The sequence below is a fragment of the Amorphotheca resinae genome (assembly GCF_003019875.1).
Source record: "Amorphotheca resinae ATCC 22711 unplaced genomic scaffold M430scaffold_3, whole genome shotgun sequence".
Classification (NCBI taxonomy): domain Eukaryota; kingdom Fungi; phylum Ascomycota; class Leotiomycetes; order Helotiales; family Amorphothecaceae; genus Amorphotheca; species Amorphotheca resinae.
Genome location: NW_020194473.1, coordinates 335,537 through 356,621, shown reverse-complemented (window position 1 = coordinate 356,621; position 21,085 = coordinate 335,537). Strand labels below are relative to the sequence as shown.

The window sequence follows — 21,085 nt, the reverse complement described above, 5'->3', positions numbered from 1 at the left end:
ATGACACTGACAGCCCTGCCAATCAAAACTTGAAGCCGGTGTTGCAGCTTTCATCTTCCACCATGACTGTTCCGACGACACGTCTCGGGAGAGAGCAGCTTAAGCTCAAGGATTTATATGCTATGTCATTGTTTTGCCTATCGGATGCATTTCCAAGTTACTGGAAAAGCCCTTTGTGTTACTTACCCCTCGGTCTATGCAGGCTAGCAATGCTACCAATTACGTGCTGCAGCAAGCCAACAGTACAACAAGATCTACGGCAGATTAAGTTCACCGACGGAGTGACCGGGTTTCTGGGACCAAGAGCGTTCGTGGTTGGGATTTTGACAAATATTGTGAATGCTTGAAGGCTGTCCGCTAATGATGATCCGGAGCCTTAATAAGTATTCACTGGTACTTTCGATTTGCTATATAATAGCATCTCCAATTCGATTCTTCGTCTTCCACTTCCACTTCCTCATCCCACACATATATTAAAACCAAGGTCCAACTCTGCATCCTTCTAAGTCTCTTGTGCAAAAGCAAGTAGCAGAGCTCGTTCAGGGTAAGTCGTTCCCAGACCGATGGACGACACAACTCTCCAACATAATGAAAATAGTCTTGTCGAGCCTCAACTCCCCCAAGTATATGTTGCTGATAGTTACAGTGCACCTGTCGAAGACAAGTCATTCCGAACATCCTATGCTCGGAATGCATATTCGAACCCAGTGAACAACGGAGCTATCTCACTTCGTCAGCCTGAAGGGTGTCTCAGCTCAATTTCAATCATGTACATGAGATCGGTGCAGTCTATAGGCGGCGTTGCCGTCAAAAGCGCCATACCAAGCCATGCTACCCGCCGATCCATGGGAAGTCCTACCCTCACAAAACCTACAACCCCCATAAGATCCTTTCAGTCCATTGGCAGAAGCAAAGAACAGGCAGAACCAGCCGAAGCTTCAACTCTCGAGAAGCTACCGCGGCAAGGCCTTTGGGAGACACCGTTACCCTTCCCAATGCCTGAGACAACTGTTGCTCAGTCTCTTGTCCCTCAAACGCAACACACTCAATATGAAGCATCTCAGAGCACTGCTCTTCCGATATATCATCGAGGCGCACTGTTTGATAGAGAACCTTATTGGCAAAAGATAGCTCGTTGGAGTGATGTTTCGGAGAAAGAATTCCTGTCATACAGATGGCAGGTACGTCAGAATTATCTTTCCAGGCGGTTGCGGCTAACTAGGACCTATAGATATCCCGAAATATCCAGGGACCGAGAAACCTTTCTGTGTTTCTGAACGAGGTTCTGCCTGAAAATATTCCAGCCAACAAGCATTATCAGCACATTCGCACTAAGGGGGCGTTCATCGAAGACGTTATGCAGGGTATCAAGGAGGCTCCAATGTCAATTCGCTTGACGCCACATATTCTGAGCGTTATTGACTGGAGTAACCCACTGAATGATCCATTGCGGCGCCAATTCATACCCATGAAGTCTACTTACATGCCAGACCATCCCAAGCTAGGCTTGGATTCTTTGCATGAGGCAGCAGACTCGCCGGTTACTGGATTAGTTCATCGATATCCAGACAAGGTTTTGTTCCTTGGTAAGTTTATCCGCTATAGCATTCCTCGCGTCTATAATCGCTGACTTGAGATCTAAGCGACCTCTGTCTGTGGGCTTTACTGCCGCTTCTGCACTCGATCATACGCTGTAGGCGGGAACACCGACACAGTCACCAAGTCTTCCTACAAACCAATCAAAGCCAGATGGGACCAGGCCCTGCAGTACATCAGCGACAATGAAGTCATCCAAGATGTAGTCGTATCTGGAGGCGATTCGTACTACCTTCAGCCGGATCAACTTCGCTACATCGGAGACCGTTTGTTGGCTATACCCCACATCAGACGCTTCCGCCTTGCGACCAAGGGACTCTGCGTAACACCATCACGCACACTTGATCCCGAAGATGCTTGGACTGATGAACTTGTACGCCTCTCGAACCGCGGTCGTGCACTAGGCAAGCAAGTCGCCCTACACACGCATTTCAACCATCCCCAGGAGATCACCTGGGTGACACGGGAGGCAGCCCAGAAGCTGTTTCAGAACGGCGTGGTCGTACGGAACCAGAGCGTCTTATTACGAGGCGTCAACGACAACGTCCAGACCATGAGCGCCCTGATCCGCGAACTTGCAGACAGCAACATCCAACCCGTTCGTGCCCATTGACCCCCAAATAACCCCTCCATATCGCTAACAGCTTGATAAACAGTACTACGTCTACCAATGCGACATGGTCCAAGGCATCGAAGATCTGCGCACCCCTCTCCAGACCATCCTCGATCTAGAATGCCAGATCCGCGGCTCCATCGCAGGCTTTCTGATGCCCTCCTTCGTCGTCGATCTCCCCGGCGGCGGAGGCAAACGTCTTGCAGCTTCCTATCAGAGCTATGATCGCAAAACCGGAGTCTCGAAATTCGTAGCCCCGGCTGTGAAAGGCACTGTCAAGGGACGCGACAAGGAGAATTTGGTTTATGAATATTATGACCCTCTTGCCTTTTGTGGGCTATAGGGTTTGGATGTGAGGAAGGCTTCTTCTCTGGTGCGACAAGTGTGCTCTGCTCTGCTTTTCTGGGTCTGGATTTCTCGGGTGCGTTTTGGCGGTGTATATGCGTGTGAGTTAACGATAGGAGGGACCCCCTTTCCGAAAAAAAGTAAAATAAAAATTAAAAGTGCCTATATCTAGTCTACCCGCCTATTCATTCCCCCAAACCTTCATTCTTTCCTCGCTGCATCAGTATAATATCGTGATTTACCGGTGTTCAAAGTAGCGAGAGATGATAAATGTGGTGATGGTGAGTGAGTAATGTAGTAGCTGGATTATTGTTAGACAAGGAAGTTACAGGTATACAGAAACAACACAAAAGTAAGAATCGTACCTAGAGAGTACCTTACAAAAAATGCTTATCAATATCCACTTACCCATCTACCTATTTCCAAGCTTCAACAATGGAATGTGTTCAAACGCGGTTTATATTCAAAAGACTAGGTAGGTAGATAGAGAAAGGAGTCACGAAAGAGATCGAGATGTTTCTTCCCAGATTCGATCAATTTATATGCTACACGTATCCCTTACTTCCTACATACCTAGATCCTACAGTGGTATCAATACTACAGTATCTTACATACATACAGCCGTATCTATCATAACAGAGTCTCATACAGCACGTAATCATCGTCGCTCTTCGCAGCAAACACCAACCACCATCCCATCGCATCACAGCGCTCAAGGTTCCGAATGCCTCGCCGCCCAGTCCTCAGGAAGTTTATAGTCCCTGGGCAATTGATACTGGCCATAGCAACTCCCAGGACTCGTACAGCGATCCAGCCCACAGCGTCCATACAAGCGGCAATAGCACTCGTCGGCGCGCGGACACGCGAGGGAATTGAGCCTCTCCAGATCAACGCCCGTGGCCGATTCGGATTCCCCTTGCGACATGAACAGGATGTGCCAGACGTACGACAAGATGCGGCCCGCGATGCGGTCGTCGCGCGGTGCTGTCTCCAGCAGCCACTGGCGCAACGCGACGTACTCGTCGCGCGAGTGCTGCCAGACGCGATGGCGCGCGACGACGAACTGCGCACAGCACTGCGCGCGAACCGCATCGGTGCGCCCGAGCAGCAATCCCGACGAGGCCTTCTTCTCATGGCCGCCAAACAGGAGGGCCAGCGCGCGCGGCAGCGCCGCGTCAGAGACGGCGCGCGCGTCCCACGGCACCAGCGCGGCTTGCACCGACGTCTCCAGGCTCCCCTGCGGCGGCGTCGACGGCGGACACGTGCTGGCGCTCCAGTCGCAGCGCATGTTATGGTATCCCCAGGGCGCGAGGGCGCGGGACACGTTGAGCGCGGCCAGCAGGGCGGCGTTGTCGTAGTCGGGGGCGTCGTTGTGCCAGGCCCAGCGCGAGCCGTGCACGAAGACGGCGCCGGCGGCAGGGAAGTCGGCGTAGTTGTCGATGAGAAAGGTCAGATATGCCATGGCTTCATGGCCGCGGTTGGCGGGCACTGGGAGATATCCAGACGTTGTCGTCGTCGTCGCTTCGTCGGCGCTGTAGATGCACAGGTGGTAGGAATCGGCCAACGCATCGAGCCAGCTGGGATCGCCGTCGGCGGCAACACGTGACACGACCAGTGCCGGCTTCGCGCTCGTTGCCAGCCCGGCACAGACGCCGCGAGCCGGGGGCAGCGTACCAGACTTGCTCTTGTAGCGGATGCGCGTCCATGCGAAGGTCTTGCTGCTGGACTGCGGCCGGTTGATGTAGAGGAGGAAGACGAGGATGCCTCCGAAGAGGGCGAGGTGGACGAGAGATTTCCGCGTGCGCCGTCTCATTGCGAAAGGCTGCTGGGGGCGTGAAGATTATGTGTGTTCTTCCATCGACAGAAGCACGGAGAGAGAGAGTCGTCGCTCTAGTACCTACGGGTACCTTAAAGGTAAGTCGAGAGGCTTCTCACTAGTGCTCTCTTACAGGCTGATCTTATCTTATCGCTTGACACACGAGGCCCGCTTGGCCAAGTCGGTTTCAGCAGAATTCTTCGCCGATATATCGTTCGGGACTTGCCGTAAATCATATCCTTCAGGATTGGATTCATTTCTCAATTCACCCTTTTTTTGACTCCTGAGATCTACCTACTATCCAGATTAAAGCGCGTTGCACGTGATACCTGTATTCGCTTGTATTCGCTTGTATTCGCTTAGCTTACCTCGCTTGGCCAGTCAGCTTCGACCGCGCCCACCTAAGGTAGAGATGGCCGAAAGTTTAACATACCATTTACCTTACCTTACCTTACCTTACCTGGTATCTTACCTTACCTTACCTTACCCTGCACTGGTATCTGAGAGTTTAACGTACAGCAGAGAGAGAAGTTATAACCTCTGCTCGTCGTCTTCTGCTCGTCGTCTTCTGCTCGTCGTCTTCTGCTCGTCGCCGTCTGCAACTTCACGAGAACCTCCACACCTACGCCGCAGAAGCCTTTCCCAGGGCAAGGGAGCAGTAAGTCCATATCCTTCCGTATACTAGTATAATCTAACACGTAACAGGTGTCGACGCCGCAGAAGGCTTTCCTAGGGCGTCTTTCTAGGATCACCGCAATAGACGGCGTCTAGTCACCGTTGTAGAAGATTGTAGACGATTACATGCATCAACATCTTAATTTCGAGGCCCTAGATTAGTACATCAATCTAGAGCTCAAGGTCGTACTACAAGGAGAGGCAGGGCGTAGCATTTGTACAGCCACACCTCTTACGTTTGCAACAGGGCTTCTAGAAGTCCTTTAATCAAATAAGCCTCCTACACCAGACTTCTAGTTATCGACGCCCAAGCCCAAGGGCAAGCTTTGGGCTGTCTACGCCGCGCTATACACGAAAGACGAGTCCGAACCAGCTCTCTACATCGACCTTTGCGCACCTCTGTTTTAATTCAACTAATAAGAGCGTCAGGATTTAGGGGCTTTAGCCAGATATCAAATCTTCGCACAAATTCTATTTAGCAAAGATCGCTCCACACTACGATCGTGTTGCCAATCAAACACGCCCATCGTCAGCTATCAAACCCCTGCTTCCTTTTAGATCAGTTACTGATATCGATCTAGATTCTCAATATCGAAATCATTTCACGATACGATGGCCAACGACCGTGTGACAAAAGATCAATTCCAATTAGCCGTGACCGCTGCCGTTGAGCAGCGTGCTCGTGCCTATACGACGTCCTTCGCTTTACACGTCCGATGGGAGGACGACAACACAGAAGCCGAAAGAGACTATGCCAACTTTCAGTCATTTCTCCATGCTTTCGGCTTTGGCCCCCCAGAGGTCCTAACGCTTGCCTGTGATGACTCGGCACCAGGATTGACCGTCATTGAAAGCTTTGGTAAGATGATAAAAGCCGCGCTGGGAGCCGCTGCTGGCGGACGTACTATCGTCTTCTTCCATTATGCGGGGCATGGTAAACGTGGCGTTAACGACGAACTCCTCTTTACTGCAGCGTCAAGTTCAAAGTCAATCAAGGCTCATGGTTTACTCAGTGTCGTCGACGTCGTCTTGGATGATAATTCACCCGTTGACGTTGTCTTTGTTCTCGATTGCGGCTACAGCTTCCTAACGACCAAAGCAGTAATACCGATCGGTCGAGTGGTTGAAGTCCTGGCGGCTGTTGATTTAAATACGCCAGGTGTATTTGTCCCCGGCCAGCGGGTGTCATTTACAGGGAAGCTAGCAACACAGGTTGCATTCCTGAAGGGCCAAAATCATCGGTCGGTCGAATTGGCAGAATTGATTGCAATTTTAAGAGAGGACTCCCCCGTCAAGAAACCGTCACATACTGTTAGAGTCGGAAGCTCCTCAGTCCGTCTTTACTTCCCGGGAGTAATGGGAACCGATGTTTTTACAGGACATTCCAGACTCCAGGCCGCTTTCAAAGTACATATCGATGAAACTTTTACGCCAGAAGAACTGCAGAACTTCATCAGTTGGATCCATTCACTAAGCCCTAGGGCGGGGCTTAGTTTAGACGCCGTTTACGAAACAGGCTCGATGTGTTTAATCGTACGGGGATCATATGCAACCTTTTCGAAGCTTAATGGGATTCCTGGTATTTCTCTCATCTGTGAAACTGGTTCGGGTAATCTCCTTAATGCAGGATCTGCTCCCCGTGCAGGTGTCGGGCTTTCTTCACGGGATCCGAATGATTCTCGCGCTCTCCATGGAGTCGAAAACATTCCCTTGCACTCAAAGCATTAGCCCAAGCAAGTGGCGACGCATGGAGGACAGTTAATGGTTATGAGCGTAAGAGGGATGTTCTCCTAGAACTGTGTGGTAAGTGTATTCATAAGACTGTCTTGCACCGAATACATTAGCCCAAGCAAGTGCAACACATGGAGGACAAGAGGGATGTTCTCCTAGAACTATGTGGGTTTCGACTGAGTGTATTCATAAGATTGCTTTGCACGTCCTTACATGGGCTATTTGTTTCTATTGCTTCCTTCTAGGATGATAATATACAGTTTCTTCCTCGGGTATGATGAATTGATGATAGGCCCCTATCTCCCTTATCAGGGGATCAAACCCATATCCAGCCAAACCCTGCGGGCAATACCCCCTATCTCGCGCGCCGAGAAGATGACATCTCTCTCAGCTGTGCCGGGCGTGGGCGGTCGCTCAAAAATCTGATCGAAGGAGAGGCGTAGGCGTTTATTATTTCTAACCCTCGGTCGGCCTTCGCGAAGCTCTACGTGGATCTCGTTGTTCTTCTCAGCCCGCCGTCGGGCTGTCCTATTCCAGGTGGTAAAGATGATCTCATGGCGGCGTGGATATATTTTGACCGTAATCACTTGGGTTACATGTGATATCTCGTTCTCGATCCAGCGCTGGGCATCGCGGTCTAGTTGCCGGAGGCTTTCCGACATGCCTATTTCGAGAACACAAGTAGGATAACGAACCGCTTGCGGCCCCCAAGACCCGTCCGGCTCCTTGTTCAAATTCTGGAGGTGCTCTCTCGTTTGCCCGACTGCGCGTAAGGCGTGCTCGCATCCCATCTTGCTTATCTTCTCCTGCAAGAGATATTCAATTTTTCGACTGACAATTTCGTGACAAGTTCCTGCCATTGTGGAGATGAGGACCTGGGATTCTGGGAGATATAACACCTTTCTACCTGGAATAACCGGGTTGTCGACGTTGGACTCTATCTCGAACATCTGGGGCGGAAATCTAGTAACGAGCACTGTATGGTCCCGCAGGAAGGCGGCGCGATCAATGAAGGTGCGATCCAGGAAGGCGTGGAGGGCTTGCATGAGGCCATTGCGGCTCGTATACTCGAATGTTGCTTCTACATTGTACAAGCTTTCAAGATCCGCGACAGATTCAGCCATATTGAAATGTTCGATAGGTAGTCCAGGAGTGATTAAGATATTAAATTGTATAGTTTTAGTTAGATGGGTTTAAATAACAGCTGGTATGACAAGCAGTGCAAGATCAGATAATAAGGGTGCTCTAATGTTTGGTAAAGTCAACTTCATATTTGATAGTTGATAGCGTGATCTAAGGAGGAGGAGGACAAATGAATCTATTTACAGCTGATGACATCAGTGATGGGATGGCTCACACCACCCTAGATGACCGGTACACTACCGATTATCAGACCCTTTTAGGTAGCCAAAGGGGTAGTAGGTGTTATTAGGGCCGGGAGAGCGCTCTCGTTAAAGGAAGGCTTTAAATACTGTCACATCGCCTGGCAAAGGCTTTAATAACACTCCCCTACCTGGTATGCTATCCGACCATTTTCGTCTCCCACTTCTATCGTTCACTTTTGAGAGATATCTATCGACATGGCTGAATACAAGGCAAGCGTATCTCTTCAAGAACAATGTACGTAGAGCCTCTTCCATGTATCCGAATGTCTTGAGGACCAAAGCATTCGACACTGTTTCGCTAGCGACGCCATCATTCGATTTCTTGGCTATCCCTTATGTATCTGCGACTTGTACCTTCTGGTAGCAGACGAACAACTGCAAGATGCCCTTACCTATCGCTCTTCAACAAGGACTCGAGGAACAACAAGGCCGCGCGTTAACTATGTGGATAAGGGCGCGACCGACGCGACCATCGCGCCTCTAGGATGGCCAGGACACACTCTGGACAGGCCTAACCGACCGCCGGGACTTAGTCCCATGCGTTGGTGCTTGTTCCCTCGAGTTTCTGGCACGTGGATCTTTCAGCATCAAGTTTCTTGGCGAATAGGTACATTCCTGCTTCCTACTACACGGTGTCGGTTTCCAAAGCAGTTGTTTTACTTAGATGGTATGTTTGTCTTATTAGTCTTGGTCTTGCTTGGTCTTATCTTTTCTGACTTTTAAAGCTCTCATTCATTGATGCCGTCGCCGAGGACGAACTAAATCCTGGACTCAATGTGAATGAAAATCTCTATGTACCTCGAAATGCAACTTCACTGTTTACTCGCCGCCCTAAAACCAGACGCTCGGCTTAATCTTTCACCAGAGGATCAGTTCTTCACAGCATTCTATCCCAAGATCCTTTTCCCAAAGACTCGGATCAAGGTCTGTCTTTATTGGCGACAGGTAAGGAAGGGTGAAATGACAGCTGAGGAGGCCTGGAAATCAATGCCCAAAAATGCCCTCCGGTTCCATACTATATGGGAGAAAGCTCAGAGACATGAGCTTGAGCCGTGTCCAAGAAAAAATAAAGATGGAAATCAATCATTTGAGCATTAAGGCGAAGAAGGGGGTAGGGGGGACTAGATCGATATCTGAGGTAATTCGTTTGTACGATAGTAATAAGTTAATAACACATAAGGTAGGTAGCTGTCTTTAAATCCAGGTCAAGTCTCGCAACTATTATACATACAAGGCGCAGTAAAACTAGTGGATATATTGCTCCCTGTTAAAGCCTTCTCCAAGGATTGCTTAAAGAATTGCGTATATTGTTATTGTTATTATTATTATTCAAACTCTGCCATGGCTTAACTTGCTTAAGGCCGCAGTACTTCTACACAATAATATCCTTCCTATATACAAAGGCTAACGCAACCTCTCGGATAAATCCTCACTGATATGGGAGGGGGGGCTAGGTAAACTCGTCCAGCGGCCCCTCTGAACCAGACTTCCTTCTTCTCCCTAGGTAGGATCAGACAACTGTCCCTACCCCTAGTGTTCGTCCAGCCCTGTGACCCCTGTCTCTCCATCAGTTCTGTTCCTAGGTGGCCATCATCGGGATTAGTCGCTTCGCTACATGACAGGTCGTGGTTGTAGGAACAGAGCAGTCGAGTCTCCTTTCCATTATCACCAGTGAATCATACAAGATCACTGATTTCCACAATTCTCATCACCCCACTCCTTTTTTCCTCCTTTTTTCCATGTCAGGATTCTGCGAGGAAGCTACCAGACGTTACTATACACATGATTAAGCGAGGGGCACATGACAGGCTTCAACCGAAGCTGAGAAAGCAATGATATTGATACGAGAGCTAGGGAAGCCTTCGCCAAGGTGACGGTGGGGTTGGACAGGAGTGATCAGATGTATGTGCAAAAAGAGGAGGTTGTCGAGGTAGATCCGAGTATCGAAGTGAGGAGGCTGTCGAGGGAGGGGAGGATATAGACTTAGACGAGGCTATAGAAGGATGAAGACAAAAGGGCGCATGGGGTAGCACATCAATCTATAATCGTCAGCCTCGCTTAAGTGTATCGACTTTTCGCATTCGACTGTAAGTCGACGATTAGTGAATTTAGCCTTGAGAACGTATCTGGTCACATGCAGGTTATACAATACGAGATAATGAACCTGGTATAATAATGTTCCGATCTTCTTTGATGGTCTAACGGTCATGATTTCCGCTTGTCATCTCGAGACAAAGCGCGGGAGATCGGGGTTCGACTCCCCGTCAGAGAGTCATCTCTTGAGTTCACGACCCTAAGCAATGCTTAGATACGATATCAACTCGACTTTTTTTTTTCCCCCCCCCCTCTTATTCTTTTCTCCTTTTTCTACTCAACTCCCTAAGCCGGAGCGAAACAAGCTATTCTGATTAAAGCATCCCACAATATCAAATAACACACGTCTTTGATGGTCTAACGGTCATGATTTCCGCTTGTCACCTCGAGGCAAAGCGCGGGAGATCGGGGTTCGACTCCCCGTCAGAGAGTCTTCTCTTGAGTTCACGACCCTGAGCGATTTGCTCGGACTCGATAAATTTTTTTGCTCTCTTTTTTTAGGCGCTTCGTTTTACCTTAGGCTTTGGTTTGATGGGGAGGATGGATGAGTGGAAGCGAGATTTCTGATTTCTGATTCGTGGTTCGTTCATGAGTAGCTGGTCTAAGCCATCTGGATTTCTGCTGCTTGTCATGGAGGGAAGAGAATAATGCGCGGGGGATCGGGGTAGACGGCGCTCTCTTGGTGGTCTAAGTAAGGGCCATGATTTCCGCTTGTCTCAACGGTATAGCGCGGGATATTGGGAGAGAAACGAATCTCTGAGTTCACGACCCTGAGCGATTGTTCAGAATCACATCATCTCTTTTTATTTGCTTAAAGAATCTTCTATTCTCAAGGTCACAGTGAGTCCCAACATCTATATGTGGTAGTATGATCTACTGACTTGATTGCTATCTTCTTTTCTGGCGTGATGATATGGCAAAACCTCTCTTCCATTTCCGTAAAGGCATCCGGATATAGAACAGACGAGGTTCGCCGAGTGCACACGAGAATCATGATCTTGAAATCGGGTTGCCCACGTGCTGGGACGTAAGATAAGAGAAGAGACTTTTCTTCAAAATAAAGTGACGACCAGAATGACATGTCAACTTTGTCAAGCCACTAACTACTCGGGTTGATACGATTGTACGGACATGCTCCGTAAACGCGCGTCTAAAGGAAACGGGGCGCGACCGCAAAATGGACAAGTCGATCTCTGAGTGTGGGACGCTGGGAAAGCCTCCGTGATTCGCCGTGCATAAAGTAGTATTTATGGAGTACAGAGTAGGTAGTGTAGACTATAGTGTACTCTACCTATCTATGGCGTACTCTATGGCGTACTCCGTAGGGAACGCGTTGGTTGGGAATGGCTTCACGCGTTGAGAACACGTCCTGTACCGAACTGTACAGTAAGTGCTGGGTCAGCAATGCAGAAAAAGCCCTATCACCCGTGCCTGTGTGCGATTACCAGGGCCTATTATCATTGTAATTCGTTGCCAGCAAAGCGAAGGCCCAGCAAGGCGAGGATGTGCATCCTTTGTTGATCCTTCGTTTCACGATGGAGAATCAGAGCCCAATGATAATTTCCAGAACAAATGGAAACATTGAAAACAGTCTGACAGCTTGACAGCTGGCACCTGATGCAAGGACAACGACGACAATAAGCAATGGTGCTGGCGATGACCTTGATGAAACTGATCCTGCAGACATACGAGCCCCATTCTTCAGTGACGATGCATTGTGGCATTGACTGTATATCGCATTGTTGTTGCTAGGAATGGCGAGAGCTACGAGACTCCCAGACCCGGTAAACCCGAAATCACGAGAGAACTGTGGTTGTTGTCGTTGTGCTCTGTGAAATTGTGACGCTCTCTGCCCCTTTTTTCGCCTCTCCTACCCCAAAGAAGCCATCCCCGTGTGTGATTTCGGCTTACCGCCCTCAAGGCGCGGCTGTTACCGTATAGCATAATCAGCATTGTAATTTGAGTGTTGTGTGCTCTTGGGAACTGGGCTGATGATTCTTGCAAGGGGGTTGATAACGCCGCAGCGACGCGCAACGGCAGACAGGCCTCGAAGCTTGAGGCGACGACTGGGCCCTGGCCTGAATCCCCAAGGCGATACTGTACATGTCGATATCGCTTGCCAGAACACGAACGAGTTCAGGGTCCAGTGAAACGCGTGCCGGTATCGAAGGCCTGAAGAAGAGAGAAGAAGCTGCGGTGACCCACACGTGGTGGACTGACTCGAGCGGTCATGGCGACGGCAGCAACGGACGTCCTCTCATGCCCGCCCGCAGTGCAGCGCAGTGCAGTGCATTCTTCGAGGTTGTTCACCGTTGCACCGTTGGCCCGTTGGAGACGTTCCCAGCTCTCCAGCTAGCTCCCAGAGCGTTGCCAACACCGGTCTGCAAGAACTCAGAAGAAGCGGCCTGGAACTGCTTGTGTTGAAGAGGAACGAATGGATGAATGCAGAAGAACGAATCATCCCAGGGGCCAGGACCCGGGCACAGGGTTGAGCCGTTGACCACCGGAGACGGCGAAGGAAGCTATTCGCTAGCAGAGCGGCCCCTGGGGCCTGGCAGGCATGGCGGCCCTGGCCAGCCCCATCATGCCCATGAGCGACGATGGAAATGGCAGCGGGCGCCGACGATCATTCTCGAGGATTCAAGTCCCACGCGCCGGTGAGAGCTGTGCGCTTGAGAAGGGCGGCGACTCCTCCAAGGGAGCAACGGCTTGGAGCCAATGCTACTCGCTGCTGGCCCTCCCGCGTCTTACGCTGCTGTCAGATACGGAGTACAGACTACATACATCCAAGCCGTCACATCAATCACATCACATCACATCGGTGGTCCTCGCAGCATTCCTGCCGGCCAAGGCATGCTGGCGGCTCGTGGATCCCTCTCGCCTGCTCTGATATTGCAGTCTGGACAAATCTGTACTGGCTATCATCACTACAGTTCTGTACCGCTTGTTGAGCACGCCGCCGAGACAACAAGACCCGGAATAAGAACGAGTCCACCCTTCTTTAGCGCTGGACTTCAACGTCCTTGAGGCTTGAGCCTTGCCCCGTCAACCGTGGACCGTTTCTCTCTGGCCGCGGGTCCGGGATGGAGAGTACCGTCCCGTACCAACTCCATCCATTTCAAGGGTTCTCCCGACAGGGATCAGCACCATTTCGCCCAGGGGAGCTCGGAATTCTGGTAGCAAGGAGTTATGAGAGACTCCGTAAGGAGCAGGGGAGAGAGATAGGAGAGCTTCATTCTTCTACCTGGAAGCTGCAGCATTGCAAAAAGTCTGCTTCCTGCATGACCGATCGCCTCTGCAGTTATTATCAACGTTAATCTGCACTGCAACTTTTTCCTCTTAGACCTGGCGGCCATGATACACCATCACCGACAGATCCAAAGCATGGCGCCCATACCGCAGACGAACGATCCCTTCTCCTCCTCGACAACTCTATCAAGTTCGACCTCCGCCCCCCAAATCTCCCAGACCGACAACTCACACGCACTGCTCTCCCCTCGAACGCTCTACGCACAATCTTTCCACCGGCCAAGTTCGTCACAAGGTATAACCGCAGGACGATACAGAAAGGACATGCGAGAGATGACGGGATATGGCCCGACAGAAGACGAGTATGATGCGTTGCCTATTGCCGTGCGGAGAAAGGTACGATCACAATCACCCCCCTTTTGCTTTATTAGCCCCCCTCATGGCCTGGCCTGCCCTCCCCTCCTCGCCTCTTGTCCGCGAAGAGGAAATTCCGACGCGCCACGACTACTATCGCCCAATTATGAAGTTGCCGCAGCGCCTTCGTCCAGTAGTCTCAGAAGCTTGCCATGCCATAATGGGCGGTGAGGTTCCGCCAACTCCCGCGCGCTATGATACTACTGCGAGTCGCAACACCGTCCGCACGCGCTATGGGCGCGGGTTACATATATTGCCATATGCAGCTTCATCGTTTCAAGCTTGCATGTCGGCGATCTCTCCTTTAGTCTCTCCTTTGCATTCTGCGTCCCGCACCGGCTAACGCCTAGCTGTCGCAGTACTTCTCGACCCTCGAGCGATTGAGACTCGAACAGAACTCACGATCCAATGTTCTCAATGATCTGCCAGTACAGCGACATCGAAAAGGCTCCCTGGCAGATCGTCGAGGTCTGAATCTGCGCCCTATTATCGAGCCTCGACGGAAGTCCGGACAACCTCTGCGCAACCAACCGAGACAGCATACCGTTTCGAACAGTGACGCATCGTGGTTCCTGACCCTGCCCGACAAGATCAAGCAAAGGCACTTTACTCCGGAGGAACAGGAGATTCTCAGTGGCCGCCTGCGCGAGGGCGTTATCCTGGACGCCGCCGATGAAGCATTATACAAAGCCAGCCGCCGTGCAAGCCGTAATCTGACACCGCCCTCCAATAACAACATCGAACCTAACCAGTCCTCGCGCATAATGGGCCGCTTAGAAGAGGAGGAGAGCTCTCTGGACAAGTCAATGGCAGAAACTATGCACGAAAGCTTTCGGTGGATGGACGAGGAAGAAGACTTGGACTTGAAGTTGGTACTGGACGACTATCATGCAAACCTCGACGGTTTCGTTATCCCTACTCCAGACAGCATAAGGAAACCGTCCTTCCGACGAAAAATGTCGGTTACCAAGATTCCCTTCAACAGGAGCGCACCCTCTTCAATACATTCACGGTCCCCCAAGTCCAAATCTCCCAAAGCTCTGAAAGTCGATCCGAGTCACGGCCGGCAAAAATCACGAGCCTTATCCCTCATAGGCCCGAAACATGTGACCCAGGGTTCGGTATCCTCAATCGACCCGAATGCAACCCACTATCAGGACCCCGAAGCCAGACTGAAACTTCGAGTATACTTGGCATCACCGCAGAAGTTCGACGAGGCCATAGAATTTGGGTTCCCGTCCATAGACGGGGTAGCAGGGGACAAGGAGAACAAGCCTCCACGCATATCCCGAGATGTTATACGCAGGAAGTCACATTCCATAGATCAGACCCGATCATTCTTTTTGAATGACATGGATGTGGCATCCTTATTTGAAGACGATACCTCAATGATCGATCCCGAGTCCCCGCAAACGCCAATGTTCGCCGACTCGCTCTTCAAACCTTATCAACCACCAGTGTCAGCGAAAGACAACAAACCGTCATCGGATTTCTCACACCTCGGGATCACCAAACCCATGTTGGTAAAGCAACCCGAGTCACATACACAAACGATGGCAGGGAGTAGGGAGATGACATTGCGGATGACACTCACGAGGCCGGATTTGAGGGCAGATGAGAATACTATATATGGATGGCAGACATCATCCAGGAGCCCCCTTCGAGAAGAGCCGCTGACCCTGGAGGAGGCGGATGAAAAGGGCGAGGTGCGCGGTCCTTTTGGGGGAGTCGATGGGTGGGGTCCAGACGACAAAGAAGATGGGGTCGTGAAGAGACTTTGGAATAAGGTGAGGAGTTCGCAAAAAAGGCTCTCTTAGATGTGTAGGGAATTTCGAGGATTCTTGTCTTGTACTTTAGCGTCTGCGTATACTTGTTGGGCGGATACCACTTCTGAAAACCGGATTCTTATGTTAATATTAACGAATATAACGACCTTCATACGGCATGCCCTGCCTTGTCCATGTTATGCAAAGTTCAACCACGCAAGAGAAGAAAGTGGATCTGCGTGCTGATTTGGAAAGTGCCTCTATGGACACTCCTATCTTCCTAAAGAGTAACCATGTCTGAGCTTCGTCTGGGTTAGAATGTCGAGTTCCAATAAGTACACGTGACCATATCTATCGAAAGCACCCCTTTTCTGCTCGCGTGCAGCTGTGAATATTAGAGTACGCAAAGAAGGGTTTATTTGCAGGGAATTATCATATGTCTTGTTGATGATCTTTACAGAGATACAAGTAAACCAATTTGAGTATTGAATATAGAGGTAATGTAAAGTAGGTGCGCTTATGGAGTCTGCGCGTCATCTGATTCCGTATGTGTTAGGCGTTGGCGCGAACTCGTCTCACACGTATCGCTACAGTACTAAAGCCGGAAGAACACGCAATCAGCTTCAGAGCAAGCTGTCGCTACAACCCATTGAATCCTCCTGATTTTCCAACAATCCCTCACCAGGACCGACTTGATGACCCTCGACAAAGCTTGATGCGCTTGCACCCCGTCTCCAACCCGCGACAATGAGGCTACAGACAGGCTGGCGCAAGCTCCTGCTTGCAACGCTGCTCTGCACAAGCACTCTGGCGAAGAAGGACAAGCCGTCCGTCAAGAGCAAGCGATTCGACTTCGTCCCGTTCAATCTCCTGTACTTCGATGACTCCGACGTGGTTATGTTCGCAGACGTGCAGGATCACGTCGTTTGGCGATCCGACAATGCGGGCGAGGACTGGGAGAAGGTGTCTGCTGTCCCCGAGGGCAAGATGCTAGAGATTACCATGCATCCCTATGATCCGAAGCGCGCGTATATCATCTCATTCGAAAATACGCACTGGAAGACGAAGGATAGGGGTGAGACCTGGGAGGAGTTCCATACCGATTCGCCGGCGTCCGTATTTCGAGGAGCCTTGACATATCATGCTGGGGATCCGGATAGGATCATCTTCAATGGCATGGACTGCTCTGGGATATTCTGCGAGGAAGTGGTAAGTCTGCCAGGGATCAGGGAAGAGGCGCTCCGCTAATCTTTCATCTACAGACCATGTACACCACCGACGGCTTTGCGTCAGATGCCAAATTCCTTCGGTCTGATACTGCAGGTTGTCACTGGGCTAAGTCATCAGATCTATTTGCCACTGGGCAGAAGGACTTGGATGATGACAGGATTCTCTGCGTGGTGAAGGGTCGATTCTCTTCCTGGAAGAAAGACTACCGCCTCGTCATATCGGACAATTATTTCAAAGATAAGCAAGAATTCGAGCCTGAACTTGAGCCTGGCCGGACGGTCCAAGGGGTTGTTAATATGGCTGTCATCAAGAAATATTTGATCGTTGCGGTCAGTGCAGAGGGCACCGACGAAATGGCCTTATACATCTCGGACGATACGATCAAGTGGCATAAAGCTGTCTTCCCGCACGATCACAAACTGATCGAAGAATCGTACACAGTGCTGGAAGGAACCAATTATAGCATCCAAATTGATGTTATGAACTCCCGGCCTTCAACTCCTATGGGCGTCCTGCTTAGCAGTAATTCCAACGGCACCTATTTCACGCGGAACATCGAACATACGAACAGAAACCGTGAGGGATTTGTGGATTTTGAGAAGGTGACTGGGATTCAGGGAATATTCCTGGTCAACACCGTGAAGAACTTCAAGGAGGTAGAAGAATCACTTGCCCCAAAGGAGCTCATAACTCAGATTACTTTTGATGACGGGCGAACATTCCAGCCTCTGAAGTACGAAGATGAGCATCTTCACCTTCATTCGGTCACCTACCTGACAAATTCTGGACGGGTTTTCTCAAGTCCTGCCCCGGGTCTAGTTATGGGTATTGGTAATACCGGCTCTCATCTCAAGGACTACGACCAAGGCAATCTCTACGTCTCCGACGATGCTGGTGTGACCTGGAGATTGGGGTTGAAAGGCCCGCACAAGTATGAGTTTGGTGATTCCGGCTCTATTTTGGTTGCAGTCAAGGACTCAGGCCCCGTAGACGAGGTCAGGTACTCGTTGAATCATGGAAAGGACTGGGAGAAAGTTGATCTTGAGAGCAAGATTAAACCGATGCAGTTGACCACGACAAAAGATTCGACAAGCCTGAAATTCATACTTGAGGGAATTGAGGATGAAGCTGGGACCCTCCGTGGCCATATCGTTGCTTTGGACTTCGATGATATGCACGAGAGGAAATGCAAGGATGATGATGATGACATGGAGAACTGGTCCGCGAGAGTTGATAAAGATGGCAACCCCACCTGCTTGATGGGCCACACGCAAACGTACAGACGCCGCAAAGCCGATGCCGACTGCTTCATAAAGAACGAATTCGTGGATCCAGTGCCCATATCGGTTCCTTGCGACTGTACAGATGAGGATTTTGAGTGCGATTTCAACTTCGTAAGAAGTGAAGACCGCAAAGAGTGTATACCAGCCGGCGCTCCCATCATCCCGGAAGGAGCTTGCGATGCATTTGGACCCGAAACCACTTTCATGGCGTCTTCTGGCTGGCGCAAGATTCCCGGCAATGATTGCAAGAAGGTCGAGGGAAAGAAGTACAAGGACGATCCGGTTGAGAGGAAGTGTGTAGATGCAGCGAAGCCACCATCGTCTGGTAAAATCAGTCACACCTTGAACCCGTTTATTGGCGATCTGGTTAATCACGTTTACCTTGAGAGGACAGGAGTGAGCTCAGGAGAGGATGAAACGGTCATTATGCAGACGACAAAGGGCGTCTTCCTCTCCCATGACCATGGTAAGGAGTGGAAGGAGATCCCGGAGTTGGTAGGCGAGAAGATACTTGCGATTATTCCGCATACGTATTTCAACGACGTCGTGTATTTTGTCACGTTCAGCAAGAAGGTCTTCTACTCTATTGATCGTGGGAACAATGTCCGTTCCTTCAAAGCTCCACACCCACCAACGGAGGATCGGGCCGACCTGCCAATTATGAGCTTCCATCCTAAAAACAAGGACTGGATCATTTGGACCGGTGCTAAGGACTGTGAGAGCTCCGAAGGTTGCCACAACGTTGCCTCCCTTACAAAAGACCGTGGCGATGCTCCATGGCAAACTCTACAACGCTATGTTCGGAAATGCGAGTTCATCAAGGAACCGGAAAACAAAATCAAGGACCTTCCTTCTAAAGAGCGCCGCGAGAGGCTCATTTATTGCGAGGTCAATGAGAGGGAGGAGAAAGGGAGAGATATCCCATTGTTGCTTGTATCCAGCGACAATTTCTTTGAGGATTCACGAACAGTGCATTTCAGCAATGTCGTGGACTTCGCAACCATGTCCGAGTTCATCGTTGTCGCCACGAGGGATGATGAGCATGCGACGCTTAAAGCCTCTACCAGTGTTGATGGGCAAACATTTGCAGAAGCCAACTTCCCCCATGGCTTCATTGTAGAGCATCAAAAAGGTTACACGGTGCTTGATAGCTCAACCCATTCTGTTTTCTTGCATGTGACAGTGAACAACGAACCAGGGCTGGAGTATGGAACTATTATCAAGAGTAATTCCAACGGCACGTCTTACGCGCTCAGCTTGAACGCTGTGGATAGGGATACGTTAGGATATGTGGACTTCGAGAAGATGTTTGGTATTGAAGGTCTAGCTATGGTGAACGTCGTTGCCAACTATGACTCGAAAAACTATGCCAAGGAGGGAAAGAGACTGAAGACTATGATTACCCACAACGACGGTGCTGAATGGAGCTTTCTGCCTCCCCCTGACAAAGATGTGGAAGGAAAGAAGTTCAATTGCAAGGGCGATCTCGAGAAGTGCTCTCTCAATATTCATGGTTACACAGAGCGTTCGGAAAAGGCCCATACATTTTACTCCACTTCGGCACCTGGTTTGATGATGGGTGTTGGCAACGTAGGACAGTATCTCACTGACTTGGACGACGCTGATACCTTCATGACTTCTGATGCAGGCATCACATGGAAATCTGCTAAAAAGGGCAGATACATGTGGGAGTTTGGTGATCAGGGATCCATCTTGGTGTTGGTTAGGGAGAAAAAGCCGACAAACGTAGTTCACTACTCTCTGGACGAGGGTGATACCTGGCTTGACTATGAATTCTCGGACCACGAGCTGAACGTTTTCGATATTACAACCGTCCCTAGCGACAATGCGCGGAACTTCCTCCTATGGGCTCACGACGGGGACAAGTTTGTGACCATCAACCTCGACTTTACGGGCCTTACAGACGTACAGTGTAAGCTGGACGAGAATGATGTGTTGGCAGGGGATTATGAGATCTGGACACCGAAGCATCCAAATCAAGATGACGACTGCCTCTTCGGTCATATTTCACAGTACCACCGCAAGAAGAAGACCTCGGAATGTTACAACGGGAGAATGATTCCTCGTTTACATGACATTGCCAAAAATTGCACCTGTACAAGACGGGATTACGAGTGGTCAGTTCCCTTTCTACACTACAGTCTATGAGTAGTATGAGTAGTAATCTGACAAGACAATAGTGATTATAATTTTGAGCGCCAACTCGACGGCTCATGTCAGCTTGTCAAGGGCTTAGAACCGCCTGATCATCAAGCAATGTGTCAGGCGGACCCTGATCTCGAGCAATACTTTGAGGTTACCGGCTACCGACGAATCCCTCTCACAACCTGCCAGGGCGGCCGAGAGTTAGACGTCAGTGTCCCACACCCGTGTGACGGGCACCAAGAAGAATTCAAGAAGAAGCATGGCCCATCTGCGGTTGGTATCTTCTTCGCGGTCACCATTCCCATCGGCGTCGCTGCGGGTGTCGGATACTGGGTGTGGCGCAATTGGACCACAAAGTTTGGCCAGATCAGGCTGGGTGAACAATGTCAGTATACCTTTCCTCTCCTACCCGTGGGTTTGTACTAACGATGTAGTAGCATCCTTCGATGGCGAAGCACCGTGGGTCAAATACCCCGTCATGGCCGTCGCAGGCCTGGTGGCTGTAGCCCAAGCCCTTCCACTCCTAACAAGTAGCCTATGGCGCTCGGCTACGAACGCATTCGGCAGGGGAAGAGGCAGGAGATTTACGACAAGAGACAGCTTCGCGAGAGGCCGAGGCGATTACGCCATAGTGGATGAAGACGAAGGCGAGTTGTTGGGCGACGAGAGTGATGAGGAGGTATGATTAACGAATGGATTTCTTTTTGACTCCTGATGGGGAG

The 21,085-nt window shown here is 50.3% G+C and overlaps 6 protein-coding genes across 6 annotated transcripts; 4 read left to right on the top strand and 2 right to left on the bottom strand.

Annotated features, from left to right (window-relative positions):
• Positions 1–995: 995 nt before the first annotated feature.
• Positions 996–2,681, top strand: M430DRAFT_135122 (hypothetical protein; the record flags this gene model as incomplete). Its single annotated transcript, XM_024862393.1, has 4 exons — positions 996–1,181; positions 1,232–1,586; positions 1,644–2,194; positions 2,253–2,681. The coding sequence occupies 4 exons, from the start codon at positions 996–998 to the stop codon at positions 2,550–2,552; spliced, it is 1,392 nt and encodes a 463-aa protein (XP_024722869.1). The 3' UTR covers positions 2,553–2,681.
• Positions 2,682–3,266: 585 nt separating this feature from the next.
• M430DRAFT_48451 (hypothetical protein) lies at positions 3,267–4,367 on the bottom strand (the record flags this gene model as incomplete). Its single annotated transcript, XM_024868000.1, has 1 exon — positions 3,267–4,367. One exon carries the CDS (start codon positions 4,365–4,367, stop codon positions 3,267–3,269), a length of 1,101 nt encoding a protein of 366 aa, XP_024722868.1.
• Positions 4,368–5,373: 1,006 nt separating this feature from the next.
• On the top strand, positions 5,374–6,929 carry M430DRAFT_209962 (hypothetical protein). The gene is made up of 2 exons (XM_024864415.1): positions 5,374–5,573; positions 5,627–6,929. The coding sequence occupies exon 2, from the start codon at positions 5,658–5,660 to the stop codon at positions 6,771–6,773; it is 1,116 nt and encodes a 371-aa protein (XP_024722867.1). The 5' UTR covers positions 5,374–5,573; positions 5,627–5,657; the 3' UTR covers positions 6,774–6,929.
• A 155-nt stretch (positions 6,930–7,084) lies between these two features.
• Positions 7,085–7,726, bottom strand: M430DRAFT_97171 (hypothetical protein; the record flags this gene model as incomplete). Its single annotated transcript, XM_024870011.1, has 1 exon — positions 7,085–7,726. One exon carries the CDS (start codon positions 7,724–7,726, stop codon positions 7,085–7,087), a length of 642 nt encoding a protein of 213 aa, XP_024722866.1.
• A 6,102-nt stretch (positions 7,727–13,828) lies between these two features.
• M430DRAFT_48449 (hypothetical protein) lies at positions 13,829–15,735 on the top strand (the record flags this gene model as incomplete). Its single annotated transcript, XM_024867999.1, has 2 exons — positions 13,829–13,900; positions 14,278–15,735. 2 exons carry the CDS (start codon positions 13,829–13,831, stop codon positions 15,733–15,735), a joined length of 1,530 nt encoding a protein of 509 aa, XP_024722865.1.
• Positions 15,736–16,671: 936 nt separating this feature from the next.
• Positions 16,672–21,048, top strand: M430DRAFT_98080 (hypothetical protein; the record flags this gene model as incomplete). The annotated part of the gene is made up of 4 exons (XM_024870094.1): positions 16,672–16,893; positions 16,947–20,335; positions 20,399–20,748; positions 20,801–21,048. The coding sequence occupies 4 exons, from the start codon at positions 16,672–16,674 to the stop codon at positions 21,046–21,048; spliced, it is 4,209 nt and encodes a 1,402-aa protein (XP_024722864.1).
• Between the last annotated feature and the right edge of the window lie 37 nt (positions 21,049–21,085).

Bases quoted from the DNA above. Each gene is read 5' to 3' on its own strand.
- M430DRAFT_209962 (XM_024864415.1), top strand. From the start codon at position 5,658: ATGGCCAACGACCGTGTGACAAAAGATCAATTCCAATTAGCCGTGACC.